This window comes from Balaenoptera ricei, chromosome 7 (assembly GCF_028023285.1).
Source record: "Balaenoptera ricei isolate mBalRic1 chromosome 7, mBalRic1.hap2, whole genome shotgun sequence".
In the NCBI taxonomy this organism is placed as follows: Eukaryota; Metazoa; Chordata; class Mammalia; order Artiodactyla; family Balaenopteridae; genus Balaenoptera; species Balaenoptera ricei.
Genome location: NC_082645.1, coordinates 113989735 through 114017066, shown reverse-complemented (window position 1 = coordinate 114017066; position 27332 = coordinate 113989735). Strand labels below are relative to the sequence as shown.

Sequence of the window (27332 nt, the reverse complement as noted above, 5' to 3'; positions counted from 1 at the left end):
CTCAGAGGAATAAGCAGGTAGAAGGGTACCAAGGGTCAGTCTGGGGAGCAAACTCTACATCAGAATGCAACACAGAGAAGACGGCAGGGCATATAAGTAAGGAGATCCAGGAGTCTTCGCTTTAGCACTGCACACCAGGGTACTTCTCACATGTAAAGTGAGGATGACTGTAACAGTACTTACCCTTACCGACCTCAGGAGACTGTGTGGTGGAAGGGGTTCAATGACTTACTGTAGATGAAGACATTCTGTAGAGCACTTACGAATGTTGTTCTTATTACTGTCATTACTCTTTTTAAGGAACGGCAGACCCATGGAGAAGGTGAACCTAGAGCTTCCTAGGGCCTGGGGCAGTCAAACAACTAGTGGTCACACGTTTCATACAAGTGAGTCACGCTTCCTACCTAGTCTACTCCCCAGTGGGAAAGATAAGGATGGAAGACCACTTACAAGAGTGAGAGTGACTGCTTTGTGTCTAGAAAGACTAGTTGGAAAAACCTGTAAGGCTGGGAGGTGTTTTTGAGAAATATGTTTCCAAAAATTTCCCCAAAATGTGTTCCACTAAATATTACCAAAAAAGGATTTGGTGGTGAAATCAGTGTTGGGAACAGGCTTCCTCCCCCAGGCCTTCTTTGTGACCTTAACAATGAATTTCCAGTGAGGATATGGGATGCAGGATGTGCCGAATTTATTTAACAACAGAACCCCTTTTCCACAGAGCATCTATCAAAGGGTTTCATGAAACATACTTTGGGGATTAAACCCTCCAGCTGGGCATAATGTTATATGGGGACATGAATCATAAAAAGGGAAACAAGAGTATTTTGTTAACATTCGATCAACGGTAGGCAGCTGTTGGACATTTAGGAAAAAGGAGAAATCCATTTTTTAACCATGGCACTGAAACAGTATCACATTTTCCCTGAACCACCCTAATTCTAGCCCCTCAAGATCTACCAGCTATGCAACCTCACATTCCACAGTCACATACATTAAATCTACTTTTATTTTTTTTTCTAAAATGTGCTTTTTCTCTCTTTAATATCAGTCCAGGACCTCCACCTCCCCTTAAAAAAAAAAAAAACACCACCACACGCACACATACACACACCCCACCCTCCAACCAGGTGAAACTCCCCGGCGATCAGTCTATAACAAATATTGACACGAGGGGGAAAAAAAGCATGTTGAAATGTATTAGAATCAGAACCTGTACAAAAAAAAAAAAAAAATTAAAATATAACCTGAAACTGTTCAAGTTCAGAAAGGCTAGTCAAGTCCTTTTCTCTTGCCAGGAGAATGCCATCATCAGAGGGCTCTGGGTCACCAGCCAGGGAGGGTGGGAAGAAAGAAACAGAAGCAGCAACAGATCCTTCACCAGATAGAGGGGCCTCCACACCACCATCCCCACCACGGATGCAGCCGGGAAGAATTAAAGATCTCGGGAGAACGAGTGTTGGCAGACAGCCCCAGTGGGCAGCCGGGGCCGTCACACCAAAAACCAGTCTGAGTAGTCAGAGGCAGCAGGGAGCGAGGCCAGCGGAGAACACCAAGCCGGAAGAAACGTCCGCCACCCAGCAGACCCGCAGCGACCCCTACGGGTGCTCAGATTCCAGAGGTTAATCAGCCCGGTGCTCCCAACTAATGAGAGATTGGAGCTGGGCGTAAGAGGCTGAAAACCCGCAGGTTTAGTAAACATAGCCCAGCATCACATCCCTCCACGGCCTGATCTGAGCTGCCAACAAGGGATAAGGCAGGAGAGGGAAAACAAAGCATTTTGATACCTGGCTAGAGCGCCTGCACCATTGTGGGTACTCTGGCACATGGGGCTGGAGAAGGAGTGCCTCCCGTCACTCAGAGAGGGGCCTCCTTCGCAGCCATCCCTGTGGGCCAGTGAAAGCTGCTTCCAGCTTATGACCAGCCGTGACAAAATGACACGAAGCAAAAGAAAAACTGGGAGGGATACAAGCCCTTAGACAGAGACAAGAACCTCCTGGAGGGAAGCTGGGCAGTGTCTGGCCCTGTTGGGATGGCATCCGTGGAGCCCCTGAGTCTGAAGGGAGCAACTGGGGAAGAGGGAGTGGGAGAGGGAAGGGAGTTAACGGTTCTTCTGGAACAGTACCAATGTGGGGGGAGGCGCTGGTGAGGGGACGGGCAGGTCTGGAACTCATGGAAGGTAGAGAGGGGAGGAAATAGGCCCTTGGTGTCCCCTCCCCACCTGACCCAGGCCTGGTGAGTGCCAGCTGCCCCAGCCGGCCCTAGTGGCGGCTGGAGACCAGACCTTTCACTTTGGACATCTTCTTAGTGGGCTGCCTCTGCTCAGCGTGGGGGGGACACTCTCGTTCAGCCAGCTGTTGCTCCATCTCCTGAGCTGAGGAGGACGCGGTAGCTTTGAGTGTCTTCTTGATGTTGGTAACCTGGAAGGAGACACAGAACTGGTGTGGTCAGCTTGTAAGTGCCAGAAACTCACTGCAACTTGTTCTCGCTATAAGGGGGGCCACTCAGGGAAGAAGCCAGAATCCTCTGCAAGAAAATCTGAGATTATCTTCAGAAACTCAGATGGGAGAAACAAGCAGGGGATGCTCGTGGAAGATACATGGAAATGAGTCAAGCAAAAAAGTGGAACTAATGCTTTCTTGGTTGAAAATGGGGAATAAGCCAAGTGGTAGTGGACCATTTGGCAAAAAGGTACAACACAGCAAGTGGAAGAAAGCACTGGTTAAAATGGCCATAGAAAAAGAAAGGGTGACACAAGATGCTATACTCAGCTCACTACTGTTCACATATGAAACCACAGATATTTTCACCAGAACTTTGGGAATACAATTCCCAAATTCCCACGAGCCCTTCTTGAATAAGCAACTAGAGGATAAACTTCAGCCAACTAAGTGACAAATGACAAAAAATGTAGTAAAAGAAAAATGCGACCACAGTACTGTTTTCAGCATTCCTTTCTTCAATTAACAGAGAGGCTCCGAAATACTTAAGCAACTCCTAAACATATCCTATGCAATATCTGTGGACTGTTCTAGGATGAATGTTCTACCATTTTTTTAATTAGTTCCCAGTTTGTTTTTCACTTATGTATGGTGCTCCTGTGAACAGCCCTCTATGTTTACCTTTGCATACTTTTGTGAACACCTGTGGAGGACATATTCCTAGAATTGAGCTTTCCACATCAAAGGGTTTACACATTTTACTTTAGTAACTATTGCTATACTGCCTTCTGAAGAATGATTGTACCAACTTGTCCTTCTACCAATTGTGTACTCCTGTGCCCGTATTTATACACATTCCCCAACACCAATTCTAATGGATTGTTCATGCCTTTGCCCTTCAGCTAGCTGAGGTGTACTGATGCAGAGTGAGGTGTATGTTTGTCATAAGAAAGTAAAGGCGGGGATTTCCCTGGTGGTGCAGTCGTTAAGAATCTGCCTGCCAATGCAGGGGACACAGGTTTGAGCCCTGGTCCGGGAAGATCCCACATGCCGCAGAGCAACTAAGCCCGCGCGCCACAACTACTGAGCCTCCACTCTAGAGCCCAAGAGCCACAACTACTGAAGTCCGCGTGCCTAGAGCCCATGCTACGCAACAAGAAGCCACCGCAATGAGAAGCCCGCACACCACAACGAAGAGTAGCCCCCACTCGCCTCAACTAGAGAAAGCCCGCGTGCAGCAACAAAGACCCAACGCAGCCAAAAATAAACAAATAAAATTTTAAAATAAATAAATAAAAGAGATATTTGTTTTTGTTTTACTTCAGCGTATTTTGATGGCCTTGGGGGAGAGATTAAGAAATGTGATTTCTCCGTTATCACCGCTTTATAAAATAACACTCCAAGGTTTGTCCAGTTTGATATGTTTTCTAAGCATTCATTCAAATGCCTATTTACCTCCTCAAGCAGCTTTTTCTTACAGAAACTATCTCCCAGTAAGCTATTATTTCAGGTGCTCAGTGACCCTGGTAAGCCAGAAAAAGAAATGAGACTTACCCCAAGGAAAAACCTGGTTTGTTCTGCACTTCTGACACGCCACTCAAGACCCTGTACCTTCCTTCCCTTCCACAACATGTGCCCTCCACTCGAGCCACGCTAGTCCCCGGCCTCACACCCGGAAGCAGTCATTTCTTCTGTCTTGTTGCCTTTCCTGCACCCTGTTATTCCAGCCTGGGCAAGCCTCCTCCTTCGCTAGCCACCTCTGACCCTACCTCTTCCACAAACCTGTCCTGACCACCAGCCTCCCCTCAACCTATATTCCCTGGCAGCGCCCTCTCACTCTCGGATGGTGGCCTCCTGTGTGCTGTGCCTCCTCTGTGTTTCAGAGGTTCACATCTAGCTTCCAGTAAGACTACATACTGACAAAGTCGAGTCCTCCACAGTCAGGTAAACATGCCATAGGGAAAAAGAGGGCTTCTTGGGCAAGTGTCTCTTAGCCTAAGAAATGAGGCCCTTTATCTTAAACAAGGCCTCAGCCTGGATGGGGGGAATGACGTGGCTCACAGTGGGTCCTATTATGGATGTGTCGTGCTCCATCAATTTGATTGTTAGCATTTTAAACACAGGGAACTCACAAAGTAGACTGCTGAGCCAATAACAGACTCTCATAGTTGAAGGGGAGTTAAGAGTCAACTAGCTTTTTGTAATAGCTGTGCAGGTCTACCTGCAGATAGCTCCTTCCGGGACCCAGGAGTGGCCACTCATGTAGGTCCACCAGTTAAGCCCGCCCGTCTCAGCTTCAAGAAACAATCCTGAGAAGTCTAACTCCTCTTTCACAGAGCTGCCCTTAAAACGATGACTAATATCCCGCAGACTTGTCTTCTTTGGCCTAAATGCCCCTGATCCTTCTAATTTTCTTCCTTGAGTAGTCTGGCTTGCAGGCCATCCCCATCCCATTACCCCAGATGACCTAGAGTTTGTCAAGCCCCTCAAATCATGGGCCTCAGGAATTTTCAGGTGGGACTGCGCCTGCTAACAAAATCACAGCCTAGTTCTACTAGAGACTTTAAATATTCAGGCAAAAGGAGAAAGAAGAGAGTCTTCGGGTAGGAAAACCTCTTTGAGCTATGGGGCAGGGCAAGGGAAGACAACAGAAGTAGAGCGCACAGTGGGGAAAGGGCTACATAGAAAAGAAGAACGGGGAGATGGAGAGAAGCACTCTCCAGGAAGCACCGAGAAGCACACTCTTGGTGCACTCCACAGCCAACAGGCTCAAGATCTGTCACTAACTTAACTCCTGGGGCATTTTCTACATAAAGAAAAACAGAGCTTACTTTGTCCAATTATGCTCTATTACCTACCTGACTGGAACACAGCCTATTTTGTGAATGCAGCAAGAACTACAGATTGACATTCCAGAGAACATCAGACTTATAAGCACACTGAAATATAAAGAAAAATACACTCCAAAATCAAATGTAAATGAGGAGGTGCTTTGTGGAGGTGATCATTACCGCCCCTCCAGAGTATTTGCTCAGAGGTAATGAAACAGCTCATAATGTTATTGTTCTACCTCCTCCAGGTACGCTGGAATTGTAACTAATTATGTGTTATTTCTGTGAAAAACTAAAAGGAGAGAATATTCTTAGGCAGTTTGTGATAGGGCTGACTTCGTTAAGAGGGAAGACTCTTAAAGCTAATACGCATCAGAAGATAGCTGCTGTATAAGATTTTGGGAGAAAAACGTCAAGTTTTCCCCTCTGGGAACAAGCAATCTAACTTAAGGACAAACAAATGAAAGATCAACTCAGTTGAGAAAATGACTAAAAAAGTTAAGTCAAGAGTAATGGAAGCATAAATACAAGCAGAATAGGACAGAATTACAGCTGTGTTTGTGGTAGATCTGTTTTATTTCCAAGTCAACAAATACTTAGTGAGCACCTTCCATGTGCCTTCAGCTGGGGGACGGTCAGCATCCGACACATAGTAGCCAGATCATGCATTTGTGAATGGAAAAACTGTCAAGGCTCTGGGCTTTGACCATGCTCCCACTCTTCTCATACTTGTCTGTTCTAGATTTCCTAGAAGATTATTAAATTAGTAGACTGTTTTAATTGGTAGTGGAGGTGACCTTGGCGGTTTCCTCAAATTTCTTTCTCTCAAACTTAATCAAATCCTTACTGCCACCTGGTGGCAGCATCAGGCTCTGCCAGCAGGAGCAGCTGTGTTTTCCAGCAGTGGGCCGCTGAGAGCAAATCCAGGTGTGCTGGCTCTCATTTAATAACCATAATTTAAGGAGCCCACACTGTTGTCTACGTATTGGTCGTGCCTCAACATTAGGCAGTGCCTTCTTTCATCAGATGCCATTTGTTCTGGAAATAAACTTGAGCCATTCAAAATTCTAAAACTAGTATCATCCAGTTTTGCAAACGACCACAGTCAAGTCCACCACCTACCACACAATTAGCAACAGCCCAAGCACAATGGGGCAGCCAGTAGCGATCAGGCTCCTCCTCCTGGGCCACCAACCAGGTTAAAGAGTGTTTCAGGCTATCCCAGGTCAGGTGGGCGTTTCGCCTCCAAATCTACTGTTTCCAGGGTTTGATGTACAGGGAAGAATCAGTGAATACTGTCCTACTTTGCTCAGACATCAATCCCAGGTCAGAGAAGAGAGCAAAATATTCAAGAGGGGGATCACAGAGCTTATTAGAGAAGCAGCAGGCTTACTTTCCTAATTGCATCTGTCTTTGATTAATGCTAAATTAAATATAGTTCACACTTCTTTGGCTAGAAGTAGAGTTAAAAATTTACAGTGGATGGAACATTCACAGAGTAGGTATGCATATATATACAGGGATGTGTGTATCTGAAATAAATGCACTCTAGTTCATGAAAGCAGAGTTCAGCAGTCCACTCACACTTATAGGGTGTGCCTGAAATATAAACACTCATTTGAGCACCTATTATGTGCTCATTAGGCATGGGACAAGGAGCTGGTCTTACAAAGACCAGGTTTTATTTTCAAGGAGTACATACAACAGAGTAGGGGAAATCTTCAAATTTTACAAATCCCCCTTAGAAAGGCACAACTACTTATTTCTTATGTTCCTTAGCTGTAACTCTGAGTCCCATTCTGCTACACTCTAGGATACCTGACTTCTAAAATTCATTAAATACCATTAATGCTTCAAGCTCCATCACGCCAGAAAAGGACTTTCAGTGCTAAAATTCTGATCTTCAGGGCTCCGAACAACTTGGGAGATGGCTCCACAGGCGTCCAGGCTATAGGCAGACAAACGCCCATTAACTCAAGGGCTGGAGCCCGCGTCTCTCCCAGAGGCTAAAAGTGTCCCGAACAACCAGGCATCTAACACCACAATCACACACTTTTATCTTCACTTGCATTTCATCCACCGAATTTTTTCCCTCTTTCAAGATGAAACATATCATGCATTTTAAAAGGTTACAACATACACATACAGATTAGAGAAGAATACAATGAACACTGTGCACCCACCACACAACTTAAGAGGCAGAGCGGCACCGGGGCCTTGAAGCCCCATGTGCCCCAGCCCAGCCGCATCCCTCCCTCTGCCCCGCCTGGTAACCACCATCCCTCCATCCATCTTTGAACTCGTTTCTTTTGCTCTACAGCTGCCAAGTGCGTGTGAACTGAGGAATTACAACATTCCGCTCTCCGAGCCCACTCACCCTCTGGTGACCAGGAATCAGAAACGAGACGGACAGCACCAAGAGGAGGGCCTGGGTCGCGCTCACCTCTACCCCAGCACCTCACCCAGTGCCCACCAGTGAGTGAGTGCTGTTTCATCTACGCCAAGATCACAAGACAAGGGACAAACAGGGATACCCTGGAGTGGGGACAGGCGTTCTCCTCCTCACCTCGGCCTCTACCTGCTGCTGAGTTCGGCTGTGGCTCTCCTTGTGCTGGTTGGCTCTCAGGACTTGCTGCTCGATGCCCAGCAGGACTGCCTCGCAGCCGTCACACCTGCGTACGAGATGAGCAGCCCTGAGCCGCAGGAAAGCCTGGGAGGTGTCCCTCAACCGCCCAAATCTCCCTCCCCGATGCCTTACAGACTTCCTGTAACCCTCCGTCTGCCAGGGCTCTTGCCCCTTCACGCCTTCCAAAAGACAGGTGTTTCTGAATGCATAACACGGGGCATACGGAAACAAACATGGAGGATGTGGGGTGGTTTCTTAGAATACAGCTTTAATTTCCGACCTTTGTATCCCATGGGAAAGCTTCACAGAATGTGCAATTAAAGGAATTAGGCGAGACTTCACAGGCGGCACTGATTAATCAGTTTTCTCAACAGAAAAAATTATTTTCTAAAAGCACCCTATTTTGAAGATTGCCCTTTTTCTCAGAAGTGTGTTACTTCCCAACTGCCACCCCCTCCTCATTATATCATTTTCCCCACTTTTTATTTTGAAAATTTTAATACATTAAAAAAAAAAAGGTGAAGGTATAGTACAATAAATAGCTACATACCCTCCACTTTAGAGTCAACAGTTGGGAACATTCTGCATATTTGTGGTGCCACTCTACATACCAATTCTGTTTCAAATCTAACTCCAATGCCTAAAAACAAGTTGTAAGAATTTGTACTAGTAAACATCCTGGAATGGCGGCTAGAATAGCCCCTCTGGGTGCAAACACATTGAAGCCAGACTATGGAGGTGAAAAACGGTGTCAGTCATCTCAAAAATGGAAAAAGACAGCCAACTTTAGTGGGACTGGAAACCTAGATGTTGTATGCCAGACCATTTGCATGTTAGGGGTGTTTTCTAAGTTTATTTCCCATTTAGTCTGACTTCACTGTTTTAAAATCTTTTGAAAGTTCCTGCTTGTGTCAGATGTTGTAAAGGGAAGGTGTCTGGAGTCACACTTGGGACAGAACCTGGGGTAAAGGGTGGGCAAGTACATGCCTGGGGATCCAATAGTAGCTGAAGTGAGGGAAACTTAGGGGGCTGTGGACCCCCAGAGGGTCAAAGATGGGCTGTACATCCCTGGATACACACCTCTAGAGGCTAAGCCAGAGAGTCAGCCTGTAGATCCCCGGATATACACCTCTAGAGGCTAAGCCAGAGTCAGTCTGTACATCCCTGGATACACACCTCTAGAGGCTAAGCCAGAGAGTCAGCCTGTAGATCCCCGGATACACACCTCTAGAGGCTAAGCCAGAGAATCCGTCTGTACATCCCTGGATACACACCTCTAGAGGCTAAGCCAGAGAGTCAGCCTGTAGATCCCCGGATACGCACCTCTAGAGGCTAAGCCAGAGAATCCGTCTGTACATCCCTGGATACACACCTCTAGAGGCTAAGCCAGAGTCAGTCTGTACATCCCCGGATACGCACCTCTACAGGCTAAGCCAGAGTCAGTCTGTACATCCCCGGACACACACCTCTAGAGGCTAAGCCAGAGAGTCAGCCTGTAGATCCCCGGATATACACCTCTAGAGGCTAAGCCAGAGAATCCGTCTGTACATCCCTGGATACACACCTCTAGAGGCTAAGCCAGAGAGTCAGCCTGTAGATCCCCGGATACGCACCTCTAGAGGCTAAGCCAGAGAATCCGTCTGTACATCCCTGGATACACACCTCTAGAGGCTAATAAGCCAGAGTCAGTCTGTATATCCCCGGATACACACCTCTAGAGGCTAATAAGCCAGAGTCAGTCTGTACATCCCCGGATACACACCTCTAGAGGCTAAGCCAGAGTCAGTCTGTTTAAAGACAAAATGAACCCCACCCCTCTGCACAAAGTCTGCCTACTCTGCTTCATGACCTCCAACGTGCCATGTGCCTGCCTGGGAACACACTCTCCTCATCTCCAATTATACTCTCACCCTGGCCCTCCTTCACAGCTCAGTCTTGAATAACGCCATAACAAATCCACGTAGAACGTGCGACAGCTCTTGCGAACATCAAATTCCATTAAAACAGAGTACGTGCAAATGTTCCACTTCCTTTATATACCAGAATACGGTGATCAAATATTCTGTATATGAGTCTGTGTTCCAACTTAGAATAACCCATTCCTTGTCTTCAATATCCTTCACAATGTTTTACAAACACTAGCCCAACGTTACTGATGCTGAACATGGTTCTCTTATCCAAAGAATCTTACCAACACTAATTCCCAAGCTTGGTCAAACACTGAGGGTGAGTTTGCAAAGCACAGGATCAGTGTCACCCAGCGAGGCTTCAGAGGCTCCACCTGCCAACTCTGGGCATTTTACAGCCTGCTACTAAATAGCCCCCAACTACATAGGACAAGAACTATTTTACAACCATGGCACTAGGAGGCCTGAAGTGACTCCTACTGCCACACAGCTGTAGTCACAAATGCAGCCCCACTCCCTAGCTTGCTGTCCCAAGGCCCCAGCTCCCAGGCAGCCCCAGCTGATACCTGGAGACCACATTTCCCCAAACAGAGGCGCAGAGGGCATGCTAGGTATCCCCTCCCTAAAGAGGGGGGCACCTCCTTCTTTGAGCCTCACCATTCATGCAAGGTCTTGACAATATTATTGATATCTCTCTTTCGGATGTCACGGCCAATGCAGAAATCCACTTCCAGCAGCTGGTTTCGCTGATCCAGCTTGCCCTGGATGATATCAGTGTAGACAGCCTCGATGATGAGGTCTTCCAGTTCCCGGAGATTCCGCATCTCCAGGTCCTTCAGCAGCACGGAGTAGGGGATACACTATAGATAAGGTACATGTGATGTTTACAAAAACCATTGCTAAACATTAAAGAAAATTCAGGTTATTACTCAGATAGCCAACATATGCCTCAGGGCTTTGGGAAATGCAGTCTAGTGGTAATTATTAACATCTATGGCAACAAGAGATGGACACATGAGCTGTGAGACCTGTGGGATCCAAACAGGACCCACAGCATCTAGGAATGCGTTCTCCTCCATCCTCTGCCTCCTGGACTTTGTTCAGCTTCCAGCTTTCATGCTCTGAAGCATACTCTTAGAGATCCCAAAGACTCTTTCTAGAGGAGAAAGGGATATCCTCAGTATCTGGCACTCTGCTGCCTTTTGGAAGCTTGCAGAATTTGTATAAAACGCCAGATCATCAAAAGAAACTCCAAAGAATCTCAGACACTGGAGAGACAAACTGGCTGCTTGCCCAGCAGAGCACAATTAAAAAAACTTACAGGCTAACGCATCCACCTACAGGTGGCCAATGGATACTGCAAGCTCAGAGGTCATCCTGAAGTTTACATGTTTTCTTGGTCTCTTATAACCAATGTCAATTCCCCAACAGTAGTCCCGTAATGGACTGTACCAACATTCTGCATGACTCCAAGACAACTGGATATCTAAATATCCAGTTTTCTGTAAATCCTATGACACATCACTATTAGTTTGAAAATTAACACAGCAATCAAACCTGCAGAAACAGGAGGAAGATGTATGCGGAGAAGAGGGCAAACATACCTGGGGGGTTTTCTATGACTAAAGGTCTGAAATCCAGGGTTGGTACAGGGGCTTAGAATGACAGGTTGGACAAAGGATTAATCTCCGAAATATACAAGCAGCTCATGCAGCTCAATAGCAAAAAAACAAACAACCCAATCCAAAAATGGGCAGAAGACCTAAATAGACGTTTCTCCAAAGAAGATACACAGATTGCCAACAAACACATGAAAGGATGCTCAACATCACTAATCATTAGAGAAATGCAAATCAAAACTACAATGAGTAATCACCCCACACCAGTCAGAATGGCCATCATCAAAGAATCTACAAACAGTAAATGCTGGAGAGGGTGTGGAGAAAAGGGAACCCTCTTGCACTGTTGGTGGGAATGTAAATTGATACAGCCACTATGGAGAACAGTATGGAGGTTCCTTAAAAAACTAAAAATAGAACTACCACACAACCCAGCAATCCCACTACTGGGCATATACCCTGAGAAAACCATAATTCAAAAACAGTCATGTACCACAATGTTCAATGCAGCTCTATTTACAATAGCCAGGACATGGAAGCAACCTAAGTGTCCATCAACAGATGAATGGATAAAGAAAATGTGGCAAATATATACAATGGAATATTACTCAGCCATAAAAAAGAAACGAAATTGAGTTATTTGTAGTGAGATGGATGGACCTAGAGACTGTCATACAGAGTGAAGTAAGTAAGAAAGAGAAAAACAAATACCATACGCTAACGCATATATATGGAATCTAAAAAAAAAAAAAAACCCTTCTGAAGAACCTAGGGGCAGGACAGGAATAAAGATGCAGAGGCAGAGAATGGACTTGAGGACACAGGGAGGGGGAAGGGTAAGCTGGGACGAAGTGAGAAAGTGGCATGGAAATATATACACTACCAAATGTAAAACAGATAGCTAGTGGGAAGCAGCCGCATAGCACAGAGAGATCAGCTCGGTGCTTTGTGACCACCTAGAAGGGTGGGATATGGAGGGTGGGAGGGAGACGCAAGAGGGAGGAGATATGGGGATATAAGTATATGTATAGCTGATTCACTTTGTTGTAGAGCAGAAACTAACACACCATTGTAAAGCAATTATACTCCAATAAAGATGTTAAAAAAAAAAAAAAAGAATGACAGGTTGCAGAAACGAGGGGAAAAGTCACTCCTACTCTTTGCTACACTTGAGAAGTTCATGATCAGGACAAAAAAAAAATCCAGGTCCTCATTTCCTAACAAAATAGGCCTCCCACCTGAAATGTCCAGCTGAGAATCAGAAATTTGTGATTAGGCCAGATAAAATAATTTTAGCAAGTGAAACAGCAATCCAAGAAAAAATATACATCTCTCCAGCTCAATCACAGAGGGGAAATGCAAAAAGCAAACTTTTTCAAAGGCACAGCCCCATAAAAACTTAGACATTTAGGCTGGGATTGGGCAGAGAGCCAAAAATCAACTATAAATTAATCAAACCTGGATCTTCTTTGTTAATGGCTATGAGCAGTTGGTTGCACGTCTTCTTCTAAAAAGAAGAACTCAGAGATATAGTGGAGTGGTATCTTACAGAAGGTTAGGGTCAGAAGTTAGCATAGAAGGCAAAAATTCCAATTAGTATAATTAACCTTGAAAATCTCCAGAGGAAGGCAGCATATTAAAAAATCTCTCTCTCAGTAAGTTCAACATAGCAAGTTTTTCCTCCAGCACAGGAACAGTTCACTGTGCACTGAGCAACAGCTGAAGCAGTTAACTTGCCTTGAGGTGCCTTGCTGTTTGAAAAATCTGTATCTTGAAACAGCAGTCTCCTTTAAGCATGGCAAAATGCTCACAGCACGTGGGGTACCACGGCATGCCAGAATTGAGACCTGCTGATTCACAATCACTCCTGGGCATACTTTTCCTAAATGGAATGGTGAGTAATTATCTACACTATTTTAACTGTTATCTTTTTCTCTTTTGTCCTTTGCCAGGCAAATTTTATGCACTTATGATGCAACTCTACTGTGTGTAGCTGGGAGTTCCCACACTGATGCCAACGAGACACCTGCCTCGAGGCGAGGAGGAAGACAGGAAAGGGTGTGGACCGTACCTTCATCCTCGACGCCAAGCTCACGATGGTAAGGTGTTTCAGCTTGTTCTGCTGAGCTGTGCTCAGTTCTGGCAGGCTCTCCTTGTTGGCTGCTCAGTCCCACCCACCACAAAAATCAAGACACAAAATAAAATTAGGATTTCTTCATGGAATAAGCGCACCAACTCCCCACATCAAACCTACTACTGAATCACTGTCATGATTCTGCACTTATTCACTAGGCAAATGTTCCATAAGCACCTCCCATCTTCTCTGAAATACCATGTGCTTCCAAAGAAGACAAAACTGAATCTCTACACACAAGAAGCTTAGTCTCCTAAGAAGCCGGGCATGAGTGCACAAAACGATATGACAATTCTCTTACTGGAGTACTATTTTCAACATGTCTTCACTGAGCATCTGTTATGTGCAATGCACTGTCTTAAGTGATTCAAGGGGAACAGACGGGCCTTGTCAGGGCTGCTACACTCCGCAACTCCAGGAGCACCAACTACCACCCAGAGTTGTGCAACTCACTGGTCCTGGACTTGTCCTCAGTCTTACCATCCAATGTTTCAACAGCTACAAATGCAAGAGAGCTACCAGAAGAAAGGTACAAACTACCAGAAGAGAACAAGAGGGTGAGGAGGAGGGGGAGAGGCAAAAAGGGAGAGAGAGGGGGAGAGAAAAAAGAGAGAGTGCAAGTGAGTGCAGTCACACTGGGGAACTGGGGAGGTACAGGAGACAAAAAGAAAGAAAGGTGGACTATGAGATGATCCTTGAAGGACAGGCAAAATTTTAGCAATAACAATAATAGCAACAGCAATGGCACCAGCCAAGGCAACATATACGGCAAGCTTTACTTAGTGTAAGTGCACACACAGATCCGTTATTCATCTATACACACATCCGGTTAGTCCTCACAACAGCCCCACAAGACAGATTCCAAATGTCTTCAATTCCTTATCCATAATGCTCGATTCCAAAAAGGTGAACCCACACTGCTTTTTTTCCCTTGAGCACCGTGCTGAAATTCATTTGGTGGCAATTCCTGACCTAAATTGAGTTAGGCTTTTTATCCCACTTGTTGTGAATATTCATTTGTTTTGCTGCAAAACTGTGAATGTGTTTGACTACCGGTGCTGCCCACACCTCTCAAGGGTGTTACATAAAAAAGTATATGCATCATATTACCTTTTTAAAGTCCCCAAAATTCTAAATTATGAAACATCTAGCCCAAGAAGTGCAGATAAGGGATTGTGGACCTTTTTATTACTCCCATTTTACAGATAAGGAGACTGAGGTACAGAAGATCATTTAATTTGCCAAAGAACACACAACTATTGAAGTGGACACAGAATATAATGCAAGAATCCTGGTTCCAGAGTCCGTAAAATGCTGCTCTTTAGTGACGATGGAAACAAAGGATACACTCATTGGAACAAAGTGAAGGTCAGAAAAAGCTGGCAAGTGGCAAACTGTCCAGTCTGGCAGCAGCACCGAGTAAGTAGAAGTGACCATGGAGAAAGAAAATGAGAAAAAAGGGGAAGTCGAGGACATAGTAGAGAAGACCCTGAGTCATACCACTAAAATAAACTGCCAGGCCTATGTCATATCACTAAAATAAACTAGGGAAGCCAGACAAAAATGGCTTGGGTGGAAGGTAAGTTAGTGTTTGGACATTCATGCACCGCATTCCTGACATTTAAGATTCTAATTTATCAATACAATGACTCAAATGATCTACAAAAGAGAATGGGGTAAGTAGATTACGGAGTATTCGATTATGGAATATTAAAAATGACTACAAAGACTTAAAACATGGATAAATGCCTATGAAATAAGTGAATAAAGCAAGATATAAAATTGTATACATAATCTAATTACACCTACATATCAGAAAGCATAAGCACAAGGAAGAAAAGTCCAGCACCATAATGCTAACAGTAGTTTAATGGTAGTACAAGTGACTTTTTTCCCTGTTTTCCAAACTTTCTTCAATATGATGATAGTATTTAGATAATATTTACAATGCTTAAATACTTTACAAAGTATTCTGACATTTCACAACACTCCAAGTGTTCTACAAACACCAGTCCTCAAGAATCTCATCTGGAAAATAAACAAGGGCTCTATTTATGGAGGAGCATAAACACAGTCTCCATTTACCCACTGGGAAATAAAACGTGGGAACGAAAGTCCTCATGGGAGGTCAGCTACAGAGCACAGTAAAATGAGAAACAGCCAGGTTAGGAAGTTCCCACCCCATGTTATATATATCCCAGACCTCAGTGACCCTCGTGAAGGCAACATATCCAGACAGAGCAACATAATTAAGAAAAGTCTTTGGAGGATCTTAACAAACTCACCTATGTAATCTGGGTATGTTCCATAGGCAAACAGGTTCAGCAACTGCAAATAAGCAGCATTACCTCCTTCTGCAAGCTGAGGAGGAAAAAAAAAAGCAGTTCACAGACCGAGCTACCAAGCACTGCAGTGTTCAGGAAGAGGGCAGGTGATCACGTGCCACAGTTCTGTACCGTTTTATCGCTTGGTCCCTGAGGTCCCTTCCAACTCTTTGAGTCTTTGGGAAAAAATAAATAAGGTTATTAAGGCCCCAAGTTTAATTTTTCTCTCTCAGGAATACATGCTTTATACTGCACATCGCATGCCCAAGGAACTACTTTTGTCACACAGACGCATGCGCACACACACAAAGCAGCAAGCACTGGGAGCAGTTCAAGTTTTCTCAGGATTCCCTTACCACCAAAACAGACTGGAGGGACTTCCCTCGTGGCACAGTGGTTAAGAATCCGTCTGCCAATGCAGGGAACATGGGTTCAACCCCTGGTCTGGGAAGATCCCACATGCGGCGGAGCACTAAGCCCATGGGCCATAACTACTGAGCCTGCGCTCTAGAGCCCACACGCAACAACTACTGAGCCCGGGCGCCTAGAGCGCGTGCTCCACAACAAGAGAAGCCACTGCAATGAGAAGCCCGCACACCGCAACGAAGAGCAGCCCCGCTTGCCACAACTAGGGAAAGCCCGTGCACAGCAACAAAGACCCAACACAGCCAAAAATAAATCAAATACATAAGTTAAAAAAAAAAAACAGACTGGAGCAGCCTTGTCAATATACCAGCTTGGCAGGTACAGCACAAGCCACTATCAATCCAAACTGAAAAAAGTACAGGGTTGGCTCCAAGCTTCAGAACTACATGTGGACCGTGAATGCTGGAGATTAGCACAGCATAAGGTGTGACAGAACAGCCCAGCTGGGACAGGAAACCAGGATATCAGCCCCAAATAAAAATTTTCATTAAAATTACTTATTTCTCGCTAATGCTAATGGCAAAGAGCCATCTGCAGAAAAAAAACGAAAGAGATACTGTTCTGCCAGGAACCGCTCTACTCTGCTCTGCTGCCAGATACCGTAACTGGGTGTTTCCCTTACGCACAAATATGTACCTGTTACTCTTCCAATTTACCAAACTCAATAAAGTCTAAACAAGAACCAAGTGGTATTCTGTGGACACCAACAATAATACCACTTGATTTTAACCATCTTTTAAAAAAAGGTTCCAAAAACTACGTCTGTAATTTCTGACCACTGAAAGGCAGCTAGCTTATTCCCAGCTCACATATGGAAAAAAACAAACTATGGGAAGATAAGGGTGATTTGCTAAGCACCCCAGTGAGAACTCTGGCATCCAAATACCCGAGCCTACTGTCTCAGGTTACCGAGAACCTCCTGAGGCCCTGAATCAGAAGTGGAAGAGACCATCAAATCCAGCCCCCACTTTTCAGACAGACGATTACAAAACTAGCCATAAAAGACTATTTTCTCTAAAGCAGACACTCCAAAATTTCTCCCACTGGCCTAAGTCAATAAGGTCTTTCTGGCTTTAATTTTCATCCATCTCCTCTTACCCAAACTTCCATGTGAAACAACACTTGGCATATTCATTCAGGCTTTTCACAAACCTGAAGAAACACACTACCCTTTGGTCATCTCTTCTTTTGAAAAATGATGAGCTATCAAGCCATGAAAAGACAGGGAGGCAATTTAAATGCAATATTACTAAGTGAAAGAAGCCAAGCTGAAAAGGCTCCATAGGTATGATTCCAACTACACGACATTCTGGAAAGAGTAAAAAGATCAGTGGTTGCCAGGGATTAGAGGGGAGGAAGGGATGAAGAGGCAGAACAGAGGACTTTTAGGGCAGTGAAATACTCTGTATGATACTGTAATGGGACACGTCATTATACATTTGTCTAAACCCATAGACTATAAAACACCAAGTGTGAACCCTAATGTAAACTATGGTCTTTGGGTGATAATGACGTGCCAGTGTAGTTCCACACTGGTGGCGGATATTGGTAATGGGGCAGGCTATTCATGTATGAGAGCACAGGGTATATTAGAACTCTCTGTACCTTCCTCTCAACTTTGCTGTGAATCTAAAACTGCTCTAAAGAAATAAAGCCTATTTTAAAAAAACCTCAGTTTTCTTAAATTTCCCTCACAGGATTCCTTTTCTATCTCTGGTAATTAAATTTTTACTGAAAGCCTACTGTGTGTCAGGCTACATAATAAGCTCTAAGGAAACAATGGTGAGCACAATAGACCTTACCCTCACAGAGCTTACAGTCTAGCAAGCCAGCCTGACATTAAATAAAAATTTACAATGAAAAAATAAAACTAGGTCTTTCTGTTTCCAGCTGTTGCAGGGAGAGGAAATGATGCCACATCCACACATCTGTAATGGATGATCATGGGGAACTGCTCAAGTTTACTAACCAAGAGGAATAAGCAGATGTACAGGAGCAAGTCCAGTAACGTGAAGACCCATACTCCTTCTGCTACAACGGGCTGATTCACAGCAGGGCTACGGGCATGGAGCCGGCAGCCAATGGCAAAGGTGTCCTAGTGTCATGAAGAGAACTGGCCAGCAAAAGTCAGCCACCCCATATGTGTGGACCACCATCAACAAGAATGCCTGGGCGACGCTCAGTAGCATCGTGCACATGATCCTCAAGAACAAGTACTGCCCAGATCTGCACATGGTGGCCGTCAGCAGAGCGGGCACCACCCTGGGCAGCCAGGAAGAAGCTGTGATGGTGAAGAGGAAGCCACCCCACCCCACCAAGAGCTCCTGAGCACATCCTCCAAAGTAAAAAAGATGTCACCAGACTTTTCGATCAATCAATATAAAAGTATCAATCAATAAATATAAAAATATCCAAAATGGGAAGTAGAGTTTGAAAAAGTATAGGTTGCTTTACACATCTATTCCACCTGGTTACTCTTCACCAGATCTTCTCATTTTTAAGGCACAACAACCAAAAGTGATACCCAAGGTTTTAAAAACAGCATCAAACAAGCAAACAAAGCAAAGGGACTACTTCCCAGCTTTTCATGTCATATCTTTTTTACACACCTTCTTCAGCACAACACTGCCCTTTTCACAGGAACAATATATTCTTTTTTTAAAAATAAATTTATTTATTTTATTTATTTTTATTTTTGGCTGGTTTGGGTCTTCGTTGCTGCACGCAGGCTTTCTCTAGTTGTGGCGAGCGGGGGCTACTCTTCATTGCAGCGCACAGGCTTCTCGTTGCGGTGGCTTCTCTTGTTGCAAAGCACGGGCTCTAGGCACGCCGGCTTCAGCAATTCTGGCACGTGGGCTCAGTAGTTGTGGCTCATGGGCTCTAGAGCACAGGCTCAGTAGTTGTGGCACACAGGCTTAGTTGCTCTGTGGCATGTGGGATCTTCCTGGACCAGGGCTCGAACCCATGTCCCCTGCACTGGCAGGCGGATTCTTAACCACTGCGCCTCCAGGGAAGCCCAACAATATATTCTTTATTCATGCCCATCTCATGTTCAATAACAAACATTTTCTGCTATGTATGTACCTGACCAATTTTCAATGTCTATATTTGCACTGGAGGTTTTTTGTCCCTAAGAATGACTGAAACTACCCCTGTTAAACATCAGTCCATGCTTATACTCTACTTTTCTAATTTATTAGGTTCAGTTGGATTTTTCCCCTTTCAAATTACTAGCAACCCAATCTAAATTTGCCCCAAATTCAGATGAAAATATTGACCAGAAGGAGCCCAGGACATCATCCTTGCTCTCTTCCCCTGCCTCACCAATTCCTCAAAAGGGTATCTCATGGGTCCACAATGCTTCAGCACTGAAATTCCTTGGAAGCCTGGAGAATCACAGGAAGGTTGAGAACAAAGAAGATAGAAAAATTGTTTAGAAACTGCTCTTACCTCCTGCACATTGGCCAGCTCCAGCAGTTCTCCGAAGACATATACTCCAGGAGCCTCCAAAACTTGGCTTATAAGAGCAGTGAGGGCTGAGCCACTGGTACCTTTGGCTAGTAAGATAAACTGTTCCAGGAGGTTACTTGAGGGTTTCTGTTCACCTGCCATTCTCTGGTCTTGAGATCTGTCCAAAGAAAAGTATTTCAGTCATTCTTCCTTCTCCTTTGCAAAGTCTATACCTATTTAATGCTGGATCAGACATCAGAATACTTTAATTTTACAGTATTCAAAAAGAAAAAAACAGCTCCTGAGTCCAGATCTCACTTTGTGAGATGGGTAGCGTTTAACTGGGAGTTAAAGGGATTTTGTCCTTATTCTGAGGTTTGAAACACATTTAGTAAAAGCCACTTCATTCCATCTGGCCCTTTGCCAAAGGCAGCACCTTCTAAGCCCTTAAACCTAACCAGGACCTAAAGAAACACACAGGAGTATCTCAGTAGGTGTCTTATATCTACCTCATTTTTAGACTCTGGTTAAGAAGCAGAGAATCTTGCCAAAACACAGAGGCAGCAGATGTAAGCAAAAGCAATCAGTTACAGCTTCGGTGTGTCATTAGAATCCCACCTATAGTCAGATACAGATAAGGAAAGACAAAAAGCAGACAAGAAAGATGACCCATTTATCAAATAAGTCATTGATCAGATAGAAAAAGGGGGAAATCATCTTGAAAGATAAGCAGCAACATATTCAAACTAAGAAAATACACACATACATGCTGTGTAATTCCATGAGGAAAATCCCTTTATTTGGCCTCCTACTGATATGTGACATTTTACCAAACACGACTTGAGAATTTGTACAAAATCTCAAGAAAACAATAAAAAGGTTTGAGAAAACAATGAAGATATAGTATTACCATCCTGAAGACATTAGGACAGGAGGGTCCCTCAACTGTATAATCTACTTACTACAAGCTGGGTGTGTGAACACACACACTGCTTATCTCTTCTACAGGAGTTCTCCATGAGAAAAGATTACTCCTCCAAAAATGATATATACTGGGCAGTGTGACAAAATGAAGAAGTATAGTAGAGTGAAAAAGACAATAAATCAAAAAAGGTTAGCTTCGTGCAAGAGAAACTAAGTTTTCCTTTGGAGGCAGGCACCAAGAGTGGCAGCCCTTTCACAGTATTACAAAAGCAAGCATGTCGCTTCATCCAGGCTTACCTAAGAAGGTCTTGTCGGAAACAGCAAAAATGAAGTGCTAGGGAATAAAGGTTGCTGAGGGAAGGGGAAACTGGGGGGAGAGGGTAGGAAGGAGATGCCGGGGGAAGGTGATGGTTAGGAGAGGAAAAACAAAAACCTCGCTTCCAAGTGGACACGTGCGAAGACATTGAATGACAGGGCGTGGAGATGGAGAAGGGACAGAAAAACGGACAGAACTTCGGTCCCTCAAAAAAACCTCGGCCTAAGGAGCAAAGCCCGCGGGAGCAAAGAGATGAGGAGGCGCCGATAATCGCTTTCTTCTGGAGTGGGAGAGCCTGAGGAGGCGGCTAGGAACTCAGGGGAGATGAATTCCCGTCCTAGGGGGAGGCGCTATTTTGATGGACGGCAGAGGGGCCAAGCCTTTACGGGTGGGGAAGCGAGAGCAACCGCGGTGCGGATGCTGAGAGTCGCGGACTGGGGTGGACTTCAGGGCGGGTGGCGTGTTCCAAGCAGAGCCGCGGGTGCAGGGTGATGAGCCGCGGGTCGCGCTCCCTGGAGCGGGGGCGGGGCGGGGTGGCCGAGGGCTTTTCGCACGGCTGGCGCTAAGCCTGACGGCCCAGACGAACCTGGCACGCCGGGCCCCACCCTCTCGCCGGCCCCTACCTGTCCTCGCCGCCTCTCCGTCCTGTCGGTCGCTGGCTTGGCCTCCCGGCGCCTGCCCGCAGGTTGTCAAGCGTCCATGATCAACCCGGCGTCCGACGCTTTTCTGCCTCCGCCGACCCGTTGCCCTTGCGGCTCCCCCGGAAGCCTCCCGCCGCTGCACTCGAGTTCCGCCCACACTAGGTTCCCCCGCCGCGTTTGCAGCCTCAGACCTCCAGTGCGGCCCCGGCCGGGGAAAGTGGGTCTCGAGCCGGGCTGTAGCCCAGGACAGGGTGGGGGCCCTGAGGAGAGGAATATAGCCTAGGCAGTACTTGGCCCCCCAACCATCGCCATCACCATCCTGGGCCCTAAATCCATCCTCTTTGGCGGAGCTTTACCCTCAGAAGTTCCGTAGGGCGACTGTGGCTACCCTCGGGGTACAGAGACATACTAAGCCTAATAACTACCGTTTACTGAGCGTTTTTCCATGTGCCAGGTGCTGTACATTGTCTCACTGAATTCTCATAATAACTCTAGGCCTGTAATATTATTCCCATTTTTCAGGTGACATAACTAAGCCTAAAAATCCAAAAGCCAGGGACTTCCCTGGTGGCGCAGTGGTTAAGAATCTACCTGCCCATGCAGGGGACACAGGTTCAAACCCTGGTCCGGAAAGGTCCCACAGATCATGGAGTAACTAAGCCTGTGAGCCACAACTACTGAGACCGCGTGCCACAATTACTGAAGCCTGTGCACCTAGAGCCCGTGCTCCACAACAAGAAAAGGCACCACAATGAGAAGCCCTCACACCGCAAAGAAGAGTAGCTCCCACTCGCTGCAACTAGAGAAAGCCCTCGCGCAGCAACAAAGACCCAACACAGCCATTAATTAATTAATTAATTAATTAATTTTTTAAAAAATCCAAAAGCCGCTAAGTACCAAAGTCTGCTTTGAGGGCTTCCCTGGTGGTGCGGTGGTTAAGAATCCACCTGCCAATTCAGGGCACACGGGTTCGAGCCCCAGTCCAGGAAGATCCCACATGCCGCAAAGCAACTAAGCCCATGCGCCACAGCTACTGAGCCTGCGCCCTAGAGCCCGCCAGCCACCACTGCTGAGCCCACGTGCCACAACTACTGAAGCCCGCACACCTAGAGCCCACCAGCCACCACTGCTGAGCCACGTGCCACAACTACTGAAGCCCGCACACCTAGAGCCGGTGCTCCACAACAAGAGACGCCACCGCAATGAGAAGCCCGCGCACCGCAACAAAGAGTAGCCCCTGCTCGCCGCAGCTAGAGAAGGCCTGCGCGCAGCAACCAAGACCCAACTCAGCCAAAAATAATTTAAAAAAAAAAAAAAAAAGTCTCCTTTGAAACCCAGGCTATCTGAAGCCAAAGACCATGTTCTTCATCTTTATTCAGAAAATATTTTAAAATAAGCAGAAGATGGGTTGAGCCAACAATGGTTCTGTGACCAAAATGACATTCGTGGCGTTGCATTTGGTACTTACCAACTCCCCTGGAAGATGGATAAGAATGCCACGTAACTGAACACTTAGGCTGGTTCCTTTAAAGCGTATACCACAGACTTTCAGGTCTTGAAGATGAGAAAAAAAAACCCTGTTTACCTTTCGTGCATTCGAGTGCAGAAATTAGATGCAAAGGAGCCGAGCACCAACGCATTCATTAATTTTAAAAATTTCTTTAGCACGTATTATGTTCTAGAAGTTTATATGAAGATAAGACAAGGTCCTTGCCCTCAAAAAGCTTCAGTGTGTTAAATGCTATGTGAGAGAGATGACAACACTTTGGAAGCACACAAGAGAATGTGTTGGGGAAGAGAAAGTGGGCATCTTATGGGCAAAACGGGAAGAAAAGAGGGCAATGACCATAGTCACAGAGGCCTGCACTGTGCAGCATATACTAATGCAGAGAAGAAACCCACAGTGACTGGAACCCAGGGTTCAAGGGTAAGAAATGAGGGCTACAGAGCTGGAGTCAGGTCATCAAGTTTCTTGGAAACCACATGCACAGCCCTATACTCAGTAAAAACCTAAATACAGCAAAGTTCCTACCTGGGAGAGCTCAAGGTTCCTGGGAGAGACAGGTCCATCTGGCTAGGACAGATGATGCCACAAGGAGCCCCAGGGGTACAGATAAGGCTCTCCTGGCTGTGTCCTGGAGAGGGGTGATTTAAGGAAGGCTTCTGGAGGAAATGAGGCTTGAGTTGAGCCTGGAAGAATGAGCAAGCAAATCAGAAAGAATACTAGCCATGTAAAAGAGTTTGTTTGTTTGTTTTACCTTAAGGGCACTGGGGAGCTATTTAGGGTTTTTAAGCTGTGGAGGGGTCTGAATAATTGCCATTTTGGACACTAGCTGCTATAGGAATGGATTGGATGTGGAGAGAACTGGAGGCTGGGAAACGCTTGAGGTGACTGACGTATTCCAGTTAAGAGACTGTGAGATCTTGAACAAAGGTAGCTGCAGCTGGGCATGAAATAGAAGGGTCAGTGTTGGAGACATTTAGATACCTTAGAATCTATCAGACCTGGTGACCAGTTGAATGCAGGGATAGAGAAGGAAGATATCACCCAGGATTCTGGCTGGGGAGGCCAGAGCTGTCTGGAGGTGGTGTTAGAGAACGGGGCTGCAGAGGAGAAGGAGCAAATTTGGTGGTGGAAGGAGAACAACTAAGTTCTGTTTAAGTTCATAAATATTCCAGCTGTGCCTCCACGTCCTCTAGAATAATGTCCAGACTCCAAGGCTGAAGTTAAAGCCCTTCTCAGTATGGCTCCCTCCTACCTATCCAGCTTTGTCTCGCCCCACCTCATTAGAGCCCAAACTCCATGCCTTCCCGGCCTAACAGGACTCACATCTTCCCTGACACCAGGGCCTATGCTCAAACTTGCTCTCTCTTCCTTTTCGCAGTGCTCTTCCCTCGTATTTGTCTGTTAAAATTCCACCAACCACGTAGGCAAAGATTTAAACGATGCAAAAAGCACTAATCATAAAAAGGAAGCATTGAACTATGGCACTTGATTAAAATTAAGAATTTCTCTTCTCAGAAGACACCAGTACAAGACTAAAGAGGCAAGCCACAGACTTGGAAAAGATATCTACAAAGCATGTATCGGACAAGGAACTCCATATCCAGACTATATAAAGGACAACAAATCAATAAGATAATTAGCCCAATTAAGAAAGTGGGCAAAAGACTTGAACAGGCACTTCACAAAAGAGGACATCAAGTAGCCAACAAGCATATGACAAAGGCTCAACACCAAAGACAATGTAAATGAAAATTATAATGAGATACCACATTTAGCCAAAATGGCTAATATTTTAAAAACTGACACCACCCTCTATTGCCAAGGGTAAGAGTCAACTAGAACTCTCTTATGTTGCTGGTGAAGGTGAAAATTGGTACAAACATTTTGGAAAACTGGCAATATCTACTATTGCTGATCGTATGCCCTCCACACAAGCCAGCAACTCCTCTCCTAGAAATAAATGCATGAGTCCACAAAAAGAAACATTTAAGAATGTTCATTGCAGCTTCGTTAATAAAAGCCAGAAACTGGTAAATGAAAACCTAAATGCCCATGAACAGTAGAGAAGATAAATGGTGCTACATACATACAATGGAATACTACTTAGCAATTAAAAAAAAAAAAGCTACTGCTACATACAACATGGATGAATCTCACAAAAATACTGATGAATGAAAAAGGCCAGACTCATATTGTACTTACTGTATGATTACATTTAAATGAAATTCAAGAACAGCAAAATTGATCTATGGTAATAGAAGTCAGAAGAGTGGTTATCAGGATGGAAGGATGCAGCACTAACTGGGAAGGGTGCTGGAAATGTTCAATATCTGGATTTGGGGGTTGGTGACCGGTGTATACATATGCAAAAACTGTGCTCTTGCTGTATGTGTTACACTTCATTAACAAAAAAGATTTACAGATAAAAATTTTTAACACAGAAAAAAATCCTACCCATGCTACCTCCTCCATCAAGTTTTGCCAGCTGAAATATATCTTTCCATGGGGGCCTCTGTAGCATTCTAATGTCCTTTCTTTTGTGCCACTCATCACAGTTCATCTTGAATTTCAGTGGAGTCTCTTTATTTCCCTAACTAGATGGTTATCTTGCTTGTGGCAGTGACCACGCCTTTCACCTTCTACCAACAGAGAGTCTGGCAAATAACAAAAGCTGAAAAAGGTGTTTGTTGAATTACATGGAAGGAGAACTTGGGTGGGTGCCCAGATAGGCAAAAGGGGTACAGGAAGAGGAAGGAAGGCCTAGGAAAAGAGATAGCAGATCTCCAAGGAAACCTTAGCTTACGCTACAATTTTACCTCGTTTCTGAAATCATATTAAATGTCACCTTGAGTAACAAAGAACAAATCAAAATACCAAGTCTTACCTAGACTGAGGATAAACAAACATTGCACTCCTTCACTTGCAGGAAAGCCACCAAATAAATGCTTACCTAATGTCGACTTAAGAAAAACGCACAACCTAAAAGTTGTGAGTTATGTTTTATTTGGGGACCTTACTGAGGACTATAGCCCAGGAGACAGCCTCTCAGATAGCTCTGAGGAACTGCTCTGAAGAGGTAACAGAGGAACCAGGATACAAAGGAGTTTTTGCTGAAAAGAAAATATGTAATTGAACATCAGAAGATTACTGCTAATCAAAAAACAGACATCTCAAATAAATGATTTTAGTGCTTTTCTATGTATGGGAAGATGCAAGTGTCTGAGCTCATTGAAATTATTCCTTAGATATGCATCTTAACTATCTGGGGCAAGTACCCTGTTTTTCTCCATCCTGAATTCCCCTCTGGGCCCATCTTCAAGGGTGGCTTCAGTGGCTGATGGCTTGATGGTGGCCAAAATTTGTTGTTGTTTACTGGAATGGCAGGCAACATTGTTTACTGAAATGGCAGACAACACCTCTGGGTGTTTCAACGTTGATGGGAAGACTTCACCAAGGAAAGATCGCATAGCCATGCTGCTAAAAATATCATCACCCTAGTGTAGTGCAAAAAGCCCAGGCTGCAGGAGACTTAGAGCGGAATTCTAACTCTGCCTCAACTTGCTGTGATCCCTCAACAATCTCTTTGCCTCTCTGGGCCTCAGTTTCTTCATATGTAAAAATAACAGGGGTTGGATTAGCAAATTCTCTGAAGTCTGACTGTACTGATATTCTGAGTATACAATCGATATCTCTCTCAGTCCAACGCAGGAGTACACCAGAAACCCCTGCAAAACACCTCAACGGCGCCCCAGGCCAACGAACAAGTACGACTTGAAGGAGTCATTTTGTTATATTATCTTTCATAATTTAATCAGTGTTTGTATTTGTTGTTTCACCCTTACCATGATTTGCAGGAGATTTCTGAGTTCCATGCAAATAGAAGTTACCTCTCTGTGGGCTGTCATCTTTTGAGGCTGAAGAGGATCTTCCCGCCTGCTTTCAAGTCTAGGGATTCAGAAACCACGAAACCTACAAGCAGGTTCATGAACTTGCGCGCACTGCGCGGCACACTGGAATCTAAGTTACAGAGGAATTGAGTGCAGGGAATGCTGGGATTTGTAGTCCCTGGGCTTTCTGTTGCGTGTTGGGACCTGTGGTCCCCCCGGGCTCTTCCCTGGAATGCTGGGAAGTGTAGTCTCCGCCACATCGCACAAGGCAACCTGCCGTTATCTCAGAGCCCTACTGTGCC

At 45.2% G+C, this 27332-nt stretch overlaps 1 protein-coding gene and 1 pseudogene across 2 annotated transcripts; one reads left to right on the top strand and one right to left on the bottom strand.

The window, feature by feature from the left end:
• Positions 1 to 666: 666 nt before the first annotated feature.
• COPS7B (COP9 signalosome subunit 7B) lies at positions 667 to 27150 on the bottom strand. Of its 2 annotated transcripts, XM_059928938.1 has the most exons (8): positions 26986 to 27150; positions 23669 to 23826; positions 19756 to 19933; positions 15841 to 15916; positions 13493 to 13581; positions 10460 to 10662; positions 7836 to 7941; positions 667 to 2417 (listed from the first exon to the last, which is right to left on the bottom strand). In XM_059928938.1, exons 1-8 carry the CDS (start codon positions 27046 to 27048, stop codon positions 2259 to 2261), a joined length of 1032 nt encoding a protein of 343 aa, XP_059784921.1. In that variant the 5' UTR covers positions 27049 to 27150; the 3' UTR covers positions 667 to 2258. The 2 variants fall into 2 exon arrangements, with proteins under 2 accessions (XP_059784921.1, XP_059784920.1); XM_059928937.1 differs by lacking the exons at positions 23669 to 23826; positions 26986 to 27150 and adding an exon at positions 21619 to 22123.
• On the top strand, positions 17814 to 18633 carry LOC132368401 (large ribosomal subunit protein eL28-like; annotated as a pseudogene).
• Positions 27151 to 27332: the final 182 nt, after the last annotated feature.